This window comes from Garra rufa, chromosome 3 (genome assembly GCF_049309525.1).
Source record: "Garra rufa chromosome 3, GarRuf1.0, whole genome shotgun sequence".
In the NCBI taxonomy this organism is placed as follows: Eukaryota; Metazoa; Chordata; class Actinopteri; order Cypriniformes; family Cyprinidae; genus Garra; species Garra rufa.
In genome coordinates, this window is record NC_133363.1 from 35610410 (window position 1) to 35622482 (window position 12073).

At 41.9% G+C, this 12073-nt stretch overlaps 1 protein-coding gene across 2 annotated transcripts in view; it reads left to right on the top strand.

Annotated features, from left to right (window-relative positions):
- The window catches only part of phf21aa (PHD finger protein 21Aa), a 30741-nt gene that overhangs the window by 579 nt on the left and 18089 nt on the right, over window positions 1-12073 (top strand). Inside the window, exons 2-6 of one of the 2 annotated variants that reach the window (XM_073836015.1) lie at window positions 4807-4861; window positions 5397-5486; window positions 5635-5667; window positions 5775-5840; window positions 7918-8067. In XM_073836015.1, the coding sequence (XP_073692116.1) occupies window positions 4832-4861; window positions 5397-5486; window positions 5635-5667; window positions 5775-5840; window positions 7918-8067 (369 nt within the window). In that variant the 5' untranslated portion in view covers window positions 4807-4831. The remainder of the gene's footprint in view (window positions 1-4806; window positions 4862-5396; window positions 5487-5634; window positions 5668-5774; window positions 5841-7917; window positions 8068-12073) is intronic. The other variant, XM_073836016.1, reaches the window with a different exon arrangement.

The following is a 12073-nucleotide window of genomic DNA, read 5'->3' on the forward strand; positions in this document are numbered from 1 at the left end:
CCATGCCGTGAAACAGTCATGGGATGCCATTATAAATGCACTTTGCGCTTACGTTTACATTCTCAAGAGCGATGGACGAGATCTCGAGCAATAAACATGATAAAGTGTGTGTATCTGTACTCTTGATGTGTTGAGCTCGACCAGCTTGCGCGGTGTTGAGCTACTATTATTGTTAAGAGCCGCTAGGGCGACAAGACGTGTGATCATGAAAGATTTTTTTTCCCCAGTTCGTGTTCTCGGCACCACGCCTTGACATATCAGCACAAACGCGAGCTCGCTGTAATAAAGTCTCCTTAAATCTGTTCTCTGATACGGTGGAGGAAAGTTGTAGGCCCTGTGTAGCGAGTTTGATGTGTGATTGTGTGAGTATATAAAGTGATGGTGCTGTTTCCGGTGTGGATGCGCTGGAACGCTAATGATGCTGATGATGATGATGACCTTTCTCAAGCTTTCAGATGGCGCTCGGTCCGCTTTAACGACCGGGCCGTCAAGAGCTCCTTTCTTACTCTCTCAGTGTTTCACAAGATTGTGTGTCTTTTTTGTATTCGTGCTGTTTTGGTGATTAGGTACTGTATAGCCGTCAAACAGTATGGTTGCTCGTCAAAATCACACCCTGTTTTTGATCATCTTTTTTTTTAAAGCTTGAAATTGCTGCGTGTACCAAGTTATTAAAGAATACAGGTTTCTCTTCTCTTCAGTTTTGTCATGTTTTATGCATGTGTGGCTGTGCTCTTCCATTATCAACTATGTTGACTGTACAGCCATTTTTTTTTCTCTCCACCTGCTTTTTTATGCGATGATTTTTTCACCCAATTCATCCAGTGAAACACTTGTATTACTTGACGTTTCTTCGTTTATTTAGCAGTGAATTAATTCACATTTATATTTTCCAGTGCATTAGCTTTTTTTGAAATACTGATTTTATTTTTACTTTTACAGTTACGTATAGACAGTTGTGTAAATAACGTAAAAGATATCAGCGTTTACCTCAAGGTCTCACTGCATGCTGCCATAATGTAACTTTAACATAAGATGGTTGAGTGAATGCCAGAGTTCTTTTTTTTTTCGTACCAAGTCACTTGACCTGAGTGGTTTCAGGGCCCCCTTTTCAGTATTTTTTTTAGACGTCAGGCCCACACACTCACTGCCCTCCCCCCAACCTCTCAAATGTCTGTTTCCCCCAGGAAACACAACCCGTTTAAGGATTAAACATGTCATAGATACTCACAAAGTATATTCATATACATGAAATATATGCTCGTGCTCTTAGCAATAAGGTGACCATGTCGAATATAGTACAAACATGAATGTTTTGTGGGGGGGGGGGGGGTTTCAGCTAAAATGCCCTGAATTTGTAATTAATAAGTAAATGTTATTTCTTAAACATTATTCCAGTGTCTCAAGACACTTGGATAAGCTCCAGCGTCCATGGAGAATGGATCTTCTGAAGAGTTGGCTTATAAACAGATGGACTAATTGATGAAGTGATGCAAAGGTTACAAAGACTTCCTTATGGAGTCCTGAATGAAAGTTGAGGAAGAGCATCTTCTTTAAAACATGTACGTTTCAACATGAGGCATCTAACCAGCTTTCTATGTCACGCCATGACAATTTGCGAATCCAACATCCCTTTTCACACCATCTCCATTTTGTTTTTAATATTTCTGCTGTATTAAAAGAGTTCTGCAGTGATAATGTATTTTTGTAGGCCAACCCAGAAGTTAGCATCACCCTGGCTCTTCTGACAACATTAAAAAACTTATGAATTTTAAAGTCTAAATACAATTGTAAAAGAAAAAAGCTAAACATTTCTATAAAGAAACTACAACACAGTCGCATGACTTTTCATAGCATTAAGCTTCTGACTCTTTTAGTCTTTATTTAAAGATAAATAAATAAATAAATAAATTCCCTGAAAGTCTGAGTTTAAATAGTTTGCAGTAGAGTGATTATAAACAAGCTGTGAAATTGAGGCTGTGAAGGAGGACTAATGAATATGAGTTTATCTGTCCTGACAACCTCTGTAGTCCCATTTAGAAACTGCCTATTTCAAGACAAACACAACCTTCAAAAACATCACAAAGCAGTTTTTTTGTCATCGAATAAAATGGGAAAATATCTTTAGCTTGTGCCCAAGAGCACTATAAATCCATTTACTTCAGGACGATTGAACCGGAAGTGCAAAAATGCTAAAATGCTTCCTGGTTTTGGCCTAAAAATATACAGTCAACCAAAAATTATTCAGACACCAGATATATTTTTTTATATTTTTTTACTAGTGGGAGCAGGACGCTGTAGTTCATTTATGTAAGTAAGGATACCAAAATAAAGTAAACAGTGACATATTACACCCAAAAATTCTTCATACAGTGGACTACAGTGATAAAATTTTGTGACCAACCACTTTGACCTGAGCATGTTTTGCTTTACCTGACCAGTGTTTTTTCTTTAATTGCTAATGTAGCCTTTTTACACCACGGACTGAACAAAATTAAGCATTGTTTGGTAATTGATCAACAAAGTATTCATTACATACTTTTCTATCAAAGTTATCTGACATTATCAATATGAATTTGTTCTGACACAGTTTTCTTGAGTTCTTGTCATATTTCATTTCCATTTTTGAAACTTTAGCAAATAAACTGATAATGTTGCACTGTAATAATGTTAAAGGTGTCTGAAGAAATTTCAGTTTGACTGTACATCATACGTGCAGCACTTTATTAATGCATGTTATTTAAGTATTCCAGAACAAAAATGTAAGCATCTGTTCACCTTCATCATCAGCTTATGAAATGAAACATATAGCCTGCTGTGCATAAATGAGTGAATTAACTGGTAATTAAGCAGTTACACATGTGAAGGAACACTACTTTGCGTGGAGGCCTTAAAAGTTTAATTAAATTTGATTAGGTTTGAGTGCAAGCATAGGACGGCGAATGAGAAAGGGTGTGTCGTGTTCCTTTTCTCTAAGCAGTAGTTCTGAATTACTTGTACTTCAGCTTGTTTACTGAGCCAACAGGTGAGGGTTTGGTATGCCAGTCTGATCAGGCAGATGTAGTGTGTGTGTGTGTGTGTGTGTGTGTGTGTGTGTGTGTGTGTTATGATCACTTTGGCTGTTTGCCCTTACTCAACACAGAAGTCCCCGAAAATTGCCCTCTTTTGCTCTGCTGTTCTGCGGTGGACACTTATAATGCAGGAACTGATGTGCTTTATGGAAAAAAATATAATCTACTTTCTGTGGGTTTGTAAGGTTCATAATAATCATTTTTTTATATTCCTTTGCTTAAATAGTGTCCTGAGGCAGATACATCAGTGACTGGTGCAACTACAGATAGAGGGTGCCACTCTGTAGATGAGTGAGAAGCTCTTAGTGTGTGGAGTGCCCATCTGGTAGTCTCTGCTTTCATTCCAATGAGAAGAGAGTGATGATCTGTGGCAGAGACAGAGACTGATTCTGTGACACACAAGTACAGAGAACAAAAAATAACAGCTCAAACAAACCAGAAAAAGCAGAAAGTGAGTGAATTTGCACTGAATACAACTCCAAAGATGTAAAGAAAGTCTACTTGTACATGTAACATTCAATTTTTAACGTGGTGACTGTTTAAAGGAATAGTTCACCAAAAATGAAAATTCTGTCATTAATTACTCACCCCCATGTCGTTCCGAACTCGTAAGACCTATGTTCATCTTCAGAACACAAATTAAGTCATTTTTGATGAAATCAAAAATCTTTCTGACCCTGCATAGACAGCAACGCAACAACCATCTTCAAGGCCCAGAAAGGAAGCAAGGAAAATAGTCCATGTGACAGTGGTTCAACCTTAATTTTATGAAGCTATGTGAATACATGTGTGCATGTGTTATGGTACTCTCGTGAATGTAAGTCGAAGAATGACAGAAATTGTTAAATAAAATTATTATTTTTGTTTTCTTTTCACAAAATGTATTCTTGTAGCTTCATAAAACTGCGGTTGAACCACTGATGTCACATGGAGTATTTTATCGATGTCCTTACTATCTTTCTGGGCCTTGAAAGTAGTAGTTGTGTTGCTATCTGGGTCAGAAAGCTGTCAAATTTCATCAAAAATATCTTAATTTGTGTTCTAAAGATGAACGATGGTCTTAGTTGTTTGGAACTACATAAGAGTAAGTAATTAATGACAGAATTTATATTTTTGGGTGAACTAACCCTTTAATAAGCCAATTGCCTGTTCATTTAGTATATAATGTACTTATTTTGGTAAGACTTAATAAGCACAATTTCTGATTTTATTCCTGATTTAAATTATGTTATAGAAATATAGATTTTGGCATTTCCTAACAAGATAATAAAGCTGGAAATAGCTGCCGAGTGGTGTTACCAGTGTGGCTGCCAAGTGAACTGACTTGTCTTCAAGGGACTGTGTTGTGTTTCTATAAATATGCTGACATTGTACTAGCTACTGAGATACATGCTTTTTAGAGCTTTTTTTGTAGTTCTTCCATTTCAGGAACCTTGATTTGAAATGGTTCACTCAAAAATGAAAACAGAGTTTCATTTTTTTGGCTGAACTATCCCTTTAAGTAACTTCAGCAAATAAAGATGCATTGTTTTCTTTTCCAGTAATCCTCCAATGTACGTGTCCTCTCAAATTGAGATTGAATCTGCGAGCTTTACAAGCAGCCCAAATCTTTTTTCCATAAAGCTTGCACTTCATATATCTTGGAAAATGTTCTGATGTAGATTTGTCACTCACCAGAGCTCTGCTGCTGTGTGTAAATGTGTGTGTGCTCCTTACCATCCTCTCTTGTCTATTCCAGCTCCACCCCCCACTCTGCCAGTTGGATGGTGTTCAAGACGGCAGACGTTGGGAAGGTATAGAATAAACCATTGTCCTAAGGGGGGTGCACACATTCTGACACAACTGGGATGGTCAGCTTTATGGTGTTTCATTGGCTAGCTAATTAATTAAAATGTTCTCCTGGACAGCACAGTGCAATTACTACTCAGTTACACAGTTCTGAAGAGCTTACTTTACAACAGACTCTCAGAGTCAGGGAGAGACGGAAACAGTTAATGCATGCATCAGCATCATTTTCCCCCAAAGAAGAATGACAGAGGGAGAGAACAGGATTGTGTATGTGCAAAAAGAGTGCTGTTCAGTTTGATCCGTGGTGTTCAGGCAGGATTTGATGAGAGTAGTTCTGATTGAATCAGTACACAGAGATATATCCTACTCACACTGAGCAGATTTACACACACTCGCACTAGCACACTAACAGATCTGTCATGGCACAGTCATGCACACTGTGAGACCACAAAAAGCTCTCCTACTTCTTTTTTATTCCTAGTCATTCAATAACATCTCAATTAATGAAAGAATATCTCCTCTCTTCCTCTTACGCGCCAGGCAGCTGTGTTGGATTTTGGGAAGAAGAGATCGATGATGGAACTGCAAAATTTACAGGAAGCACTCAAAGTGGAAATCCAGATCCATCAGGTACCCCACCGCCCTCCCCACACACCATATGGATGGAGAGTGTAATTGTTGCAGCTGCAGTACCCTCGCTGTCCTGGAGAGGTCACTGCATCGGCATGCATTTCCCACTCATGAGAATGCTAAAACTTTCTCTCTCTCCTTCTTGCAGAAACTCGTGAGCCAGATGAAGCAAGATCCACAGGTGCGTCTCCCTCACTGAACATTTCCGTTACTGTTTGATCGATACGCTCTGGTATACCGGCCGCTGGACTAGTGTATCAGGGAGGAGTGTGTCTGTTCTTTGTACAGAATGCAGATCTGAAGCTGCAGCTCCGTGACCTGCAGGCCAAGATCACAGCGCTGAGTGAGCGGCAGGTGAGAGCTGCTCTCCGAGAGAACACCTGCTGCCGTATCAGTGTTCTCCATGAGCTACACGTGTGTCTTGATCAGTTCAATTACTTGGGGTCTGAAAGTCTTGATCTCCTCGTGTCCCGAGAAACCGAGGCGATCTCGTTAGGTTATGAAACCTGTGTTGCATCATGGCATTGTTTTGTGTTGTATTGTGCTGAACATTTGTGGTGTGATTTGTGCGCTGTGGTTTTGTGTTGGCAAATGAACAATTTGCCAACGCACACTCACACACACACAAATCTATTCTCCCCTCTTGTATTTGACATTTCAATAACTGATGATTAATGTCTGGGGATGGATACGTGGCGTACTGTCCTTCGCTCGAGCTTACTGTACAGAACCCAAAGTTCTGTGGAGGAGATGGAGAAAAGATGCGTTGTAGACTGCAGGCAGCTGAGAGGAATTTTAATTAGTATCTCAAAGCTTTATAAAGTAATAGAACAGAGCGGCTGCCATCAACAAGAGAAAAAACACACACCTGAGATCATTCTGCGGAGAAAAAGGAATGAAAGAAACACAAGGTCAGCCCTATAATCACTGTGACTGTCTTAAAGCATTCAGAAATGTACCAGCCTGCAGCGCTGTTTAATAAAGTGCGCTTCACACACATTCGGTGTCCGGTGGAATTCTCCCAGATCTAGGAGTGTGTGAGTCTAACAGATGGTGGAGGGAGCCTGTTAAAGCTGTAATCAGTGAGAGGACTGTGCTGGGGGGGTTGTGTTCATATTCATTAATGTATCTGTCACTCTGTCTTCACTGGTTGCAGAATCAACACATACTGAGCCGAACACAAACAAGCTGTATTGCACATTTGTAGGCTGTGTTGAGTAAAGCCAGGCACTCTTACAGCCATCTGAAAGTTTTGATATCTCCCTCCTGTCCTCACTTGATGATTGTTATGGGTCCATGTTGCTTTGTGTGCACATGCTCATGTGTATGTGTGTATTTGCAAGTTTTTTGATGCCAAACTGTAACACAGACAGTGAATGGCTTCAAATAAATTGCATTTGGAGTATGTGAGGAATGATCATGTCCACCATTTACAATCACATTCTTTTTTCTCTCTCATTTAAGTTTTTATTTGCAGTTATAACTGAGCTCAGTAAGTGTGTAAGTATGCAGGTTGTTTATTTTGTATTCTTCTACATACGACTTCCATTCCTGTTCCGTTCACTGTAAAATGATTGGTAATTTGTAAAGAACCTGATCGCTAAAGCATCTATTTTGAGGATGTTTTTCATAAGAGTGTAAATGTAGGGCTCAGTGTATTCTTGTAAATGCTAATGGTTTAGTTCTTATGTGGGAATCCTTCAAAAAAGAATAGATTTGATGGTATTATAAATATGAATAGATGAACATTTTAACCTTTAAAGACAGATTACTGTTCTATTAGCAGAACTTAAAAATGTAAAATTAATGGTGTTTCCTAACAAATATTCATCCATTTGTCATTGTTTAGACACTCAAAGGGATAGTTCACCACAAAATGAAATGATTAAGTCATTATTTACTCACTCTCATGTTGTTACAAACCCTTAAGACCTTTGTTCATCTTCGGAACACACATTAAGATATTCTTAATGAAATAAGAATGTGTTTTATACACAGTTTTCGCATTACCTCAATATATCTTTCCTTAATTACTGAGGTTACGCATGATTTAAAGAAGCATTCCTTTCAGGTGCATACTGGACATAGTTCATAGTCACAGTTGATGCAAATGGTAATATATTACTGCTAAATGTTCCTGTTATGCCATAATCCATTTTTTAAGAAAAGCACTTTTAAGATGTTTTTGAAGGCAGAATACTGTTGGCCCCCTGCCTGAGAGAGAAAGAGACAAAGAGAGAGTGATGTTCAGCTGTAGGGACTCCATGTTCCCTCTTGCTGTCAGTGCAAATGGGCCAAAATCCAACATCACAAACTCTCTTATCAACAGCAGGCAGAAAGAGAGGGTGTGAGTAAGAGAGACTTCATTGCAGGTACGAGTGACAGAACACACAAAAAATGAACAGGCGTTTGTTCTCTCTTTCTCCCTCAGAAAAAGGTGGTGGAGCAGTTAAGGAGAGATCTACTGGTGAAACAGGAAGATATGAAGCTGCAGACACTACAAGCCGATGGGCAAACGTCTACCTTGCTCATAGCACAGACACAGACGCCTCTGCCTGCTGCCAGCCTCACTACTCCACAGGTACCCACACAACACAGAAGAAGCAATACTTCACTTTGTCAGGTACAGTAGGACTCCATACGGGACCCCTCTAAAGACAATACTTTGTCTTTGCTGAACATTTAAATGATTGGTTCACACAAAACTTAAAATTCTCTCATGCTGTTCAAAACCCATATGTCTGGAAACAAAAAAAGAAATGAAGACATGAGCTGGCAAGCTCCAAAATGACAAAAACGCATTGTAAAAGTATTATAAAAATGGTCCATATAGAAATATCATTCTGAGAAATGTTACTTTTCCATAAGGCTAAGCACTGAGGATTTCAACCTTCAAACAGAGGCACCATAAAAGTAGTCCATTAGACTCCTGAAGCCATATTATAGCGTTGTGTGAAGAATTGGCTAAAAGTTTCTTTTTGTTATCCACTTGACATCTGCCCTAACTCTCTTTGGCATATTCATGAAAGTCAATGAGAGAAGTTTCTTTGAATTGGTTGTTTTAAGGCCTGAATTATTCATTCATGAATCAAACTGATCTTGTTCTTGAGACTTAATGGTGACATTTACACACATCCAAATAATCACACTGATGGCTCAACTTTAATGTAATCGATCAATCAATCGATCAGATGAAACCCAGTCAGAATGAATTGGTGTAGACCTGAAATAATCAAACTGTTTTTTCAGTCAGATTCAAAAATACTTACTAACTGATCACTAGAGAAGACTGAATATTTACTTACTTAATATTTGCTAAAAATACTAAAAGCTCTGACTTATGTCAGCTGTCTTTTTAGATATGTCATTAAAGGATTAGTTCACTTCCAGAATAACATTTTCATGATAATTTACTCACCCCCACATCATCCAAGATGTTCATGTCTTTCTTACTTCAGTTGAAAAGAAATTATTTGAGGGAAACATTCCAGGATTTTTCTCCATATAGTGGACTTCAATGGTGGCCAATGGGTTGAAGGTCCAAATTGCAGTTTTAATGCAGCTTCAAAGGGCTCTACACAATCCCATCTGAGGAATAAGGGTCTTATCTAGCAAAACAATCTGTCATTAAAAAATATAAATTATGTACTTTAACAACAAAAAAAGGTGCATCTATGATTTCACACATTACATAATGACATTGGAAAGGTCATGCACAGTTAGTTCTTAGTTAGTCTGTATACTTCAGATCAACAAGGTACAGTATGGCGAAGAGCTAATTTTCTCATCTCATTTTCTCCTTCAACTACAAAATCATCTGACATTGTTTTACCTTTTTTTGCAATGGACGTTTGACTTTCTTTGCATGTTCGCTTTGTAAAAACTGGGTCAGTACACCTACATCACAAGAGACCTTTACAATATGACTATGAAATGTGTGAAGTTCAGCTAGTGCAAGACAAGCATTTGTGGTTAAACATATATAAATTAATCTTGTATCTTTTTTTGGAAAATGACAGAACATTTTACTAGATAAGACCCTTATTCCTCGGCTTTGAAGCTGCTTTTAAACCCTGATAGCACATGTACATCTGCAAGATGTCTGTTAAGATGAGCAAACACTATGTCTTGCAGATGTAAATGCAGATGTCAGATAGACGTCTCTGTGATGTATGTGTGCTATCAGGGAACTTCAGCTCATTGGCTTCCGTTGAAGTCCACTATATCGAGAAAAGTCCTGGAATGTTTTCCTCAAAAACCTTAGTTCCCTTTCGGGAACTCACACTGCATCATCAACGCTTTGGAGAATGCCATTGGCGAACCACGCTCTGAATCAGTCTACAACCAATAGAACGACGGGAGTGACGTCACCGGTGCGGTGACGTAAGCGACCAGGAAGTATATAAGCACGTGCGTTTCAAACCGGCGTCAGCATTTGTCATTCAGCGAAGCGCTCTATGTTGGTCTGTCTGTCTGGTTTTCATTGCTGTTTTTTGTGCCAGTTTGCACAGCTTTTGTTTGAGCAATGTCTGCCAAAAGGGGAAAGAAATTTGTATTTAGCAAAGCGGTTCAGCAGTCACACAGACAGTGTGTTCCTCCCTGCCAGCGATTCATCGTTGGTGGGGATACACACAGTCTGTGTGTTTTCTGCTTAGGAGCGGAGCACGCTCAGTCAGCCCTCGAGGGGGCTGGCTGTCCGCAGTGTGATCTACTTCCACTGCGGCTGCTCCATTCCCGGAGGGCTCTCTTCGAGGAGGGAGCCTTCACCAGCGTTCCTCGCGGGTCTGGCCCCGCTTCCGCCGAGGCGGAGCGGCAGCTGCACTCGTGGGGTTCGCAGCTCGATCTGCTAGAGGGAATGGAGACGGGTGATCCCCTATCTCCCTCCTCACCTGGCGGATCGGTTGACCTTCTCCTGGATGCGGAAGCCCGCGCTGCGGTTTCTTCCCCCCGGGAGGAGGCGTCAGCACTTCTCTTATCTTCCTCCGAGGAGGTTGATGTAGAGAGTGTTGACATCCCCCAACCGCTTGCTAAATCCCCGCAGTTTGAGGAGCTCCTGGAGGTGGTAACTCATGCGGTGGCCAGGCTTAACATCAACTGGCCCGCCGAGCAAACTCATGAGCCGCAGAAAAGCAAATTAGATGAGCGCTTTCTGCGGACACACAGACCACCTCCAGGGCGGAGCCTTCCGTTTTTCCCTGATCTCCACAGTGAGCTGTCGAGATCATGGGAGAAACCATTTTCAGCTCGTGTTTTCACCCCCTCCTCCGGTTACTATGGTAACGTGGGAGGGGTGGAGGAACACGGCTACAAGATGATGCCGAGGGTAGAACAGACGCTTGCGAGCTATCTGTCACCCGCCACGGCATCATCTTTGAAGGCTCCATCCTTGCCCACCAAGCCACTTAAAGTTACATCAAGCTTGTTGGGCAAGGGGTACGTGGCAGCGGGTCAGGCTGGTTCATGTCTGCATACAATGTCCGTTTTGCAGGCATACCAGGCTGACCTGCTAAAAGATTTAGATGACGGCAGGGAGGTGAATGTTTCTGAGCTGAGGCGTACAGCAGATCTGGCTCTCCGCGCCACCAAGGAGACCGCCCGTGCTGTTGGGCGGTCTATGGCAGCCCTGGTGGTTGCGGAGAGACACTTATGTTTGTCCCTGTCTGACATGAAAGAGAAAGACAGGGCCCTTCTGCTGGACGCCCCGCTGCAGTCTCCTGGTCTGTTTGGCGACTCGGTCGAGGCGGTCGTCAACAGATATCAGGAGGCTCGCAGACAAACAGCTGCATTCCAACAATACCTCCCTCGCCGTGTCTATTCTTCTGAGGCTGCTGGACGGGAGCAGCCCAAACCACGTACCAGCTCCTCACGCCGCGAGGCGCAAAAAGCGAGCGTTGCTACCCGCACCCCTCCTGACAGATCAAGGGGGCGGGGTCAGCAACGTTCTAAGTCGGGGGCTTCTAAGACGAGGCCCGACCTGAGGGTCGTGCTGCAGTCAAAGAAGTCCTCGGCTAAATGGCCCTGACGGTTGTGGCTCAGGGCCGTTGAGGGCAGCCCCTCTCGGGGGAAAATGGGGTCCACCACATCATATGGTGCCCATTCTTCCTCGGGGCCCTCAGGAGACCAGTCAGCTAACTCGGTGCACTCGCGGTGCAGGTTGAGGCCTCGGGTGACACCTAGAATCCCCTCGTGGGACCTCGCTGTGGTGCTCGAAGCCCTCTCTCGGCCCCCATTTGAGCCTATAGAGGAGATTTCAGATCGCTTCCTTACAATTAAGACGGCGTTGCTGTTGGCTCTTACTTCTCTGAGGAGAGTAGGAGACCTTCAGGCCCTTTCAGTGGCCCCTTCCTATATCGACTTTGCGCCCGGTTTGGCCAAAGCGTTCCTCTACCCTAGAGATGGGTATGTACCGAAGGTCCCGACAGCAGTACCACAGCCAGTCATCCTACAGGCCTTTTACCCCCCTCCATTCGTGGAGAGCGACCATCAGAAGTATAACTGTATGTGTCCAGTGCGAGCACTGGACACATACGTCCACAGAGCTGCCCTGTGGCGAAAGTCAGAGCAATTATTTGTTTGTTATGGTCCCC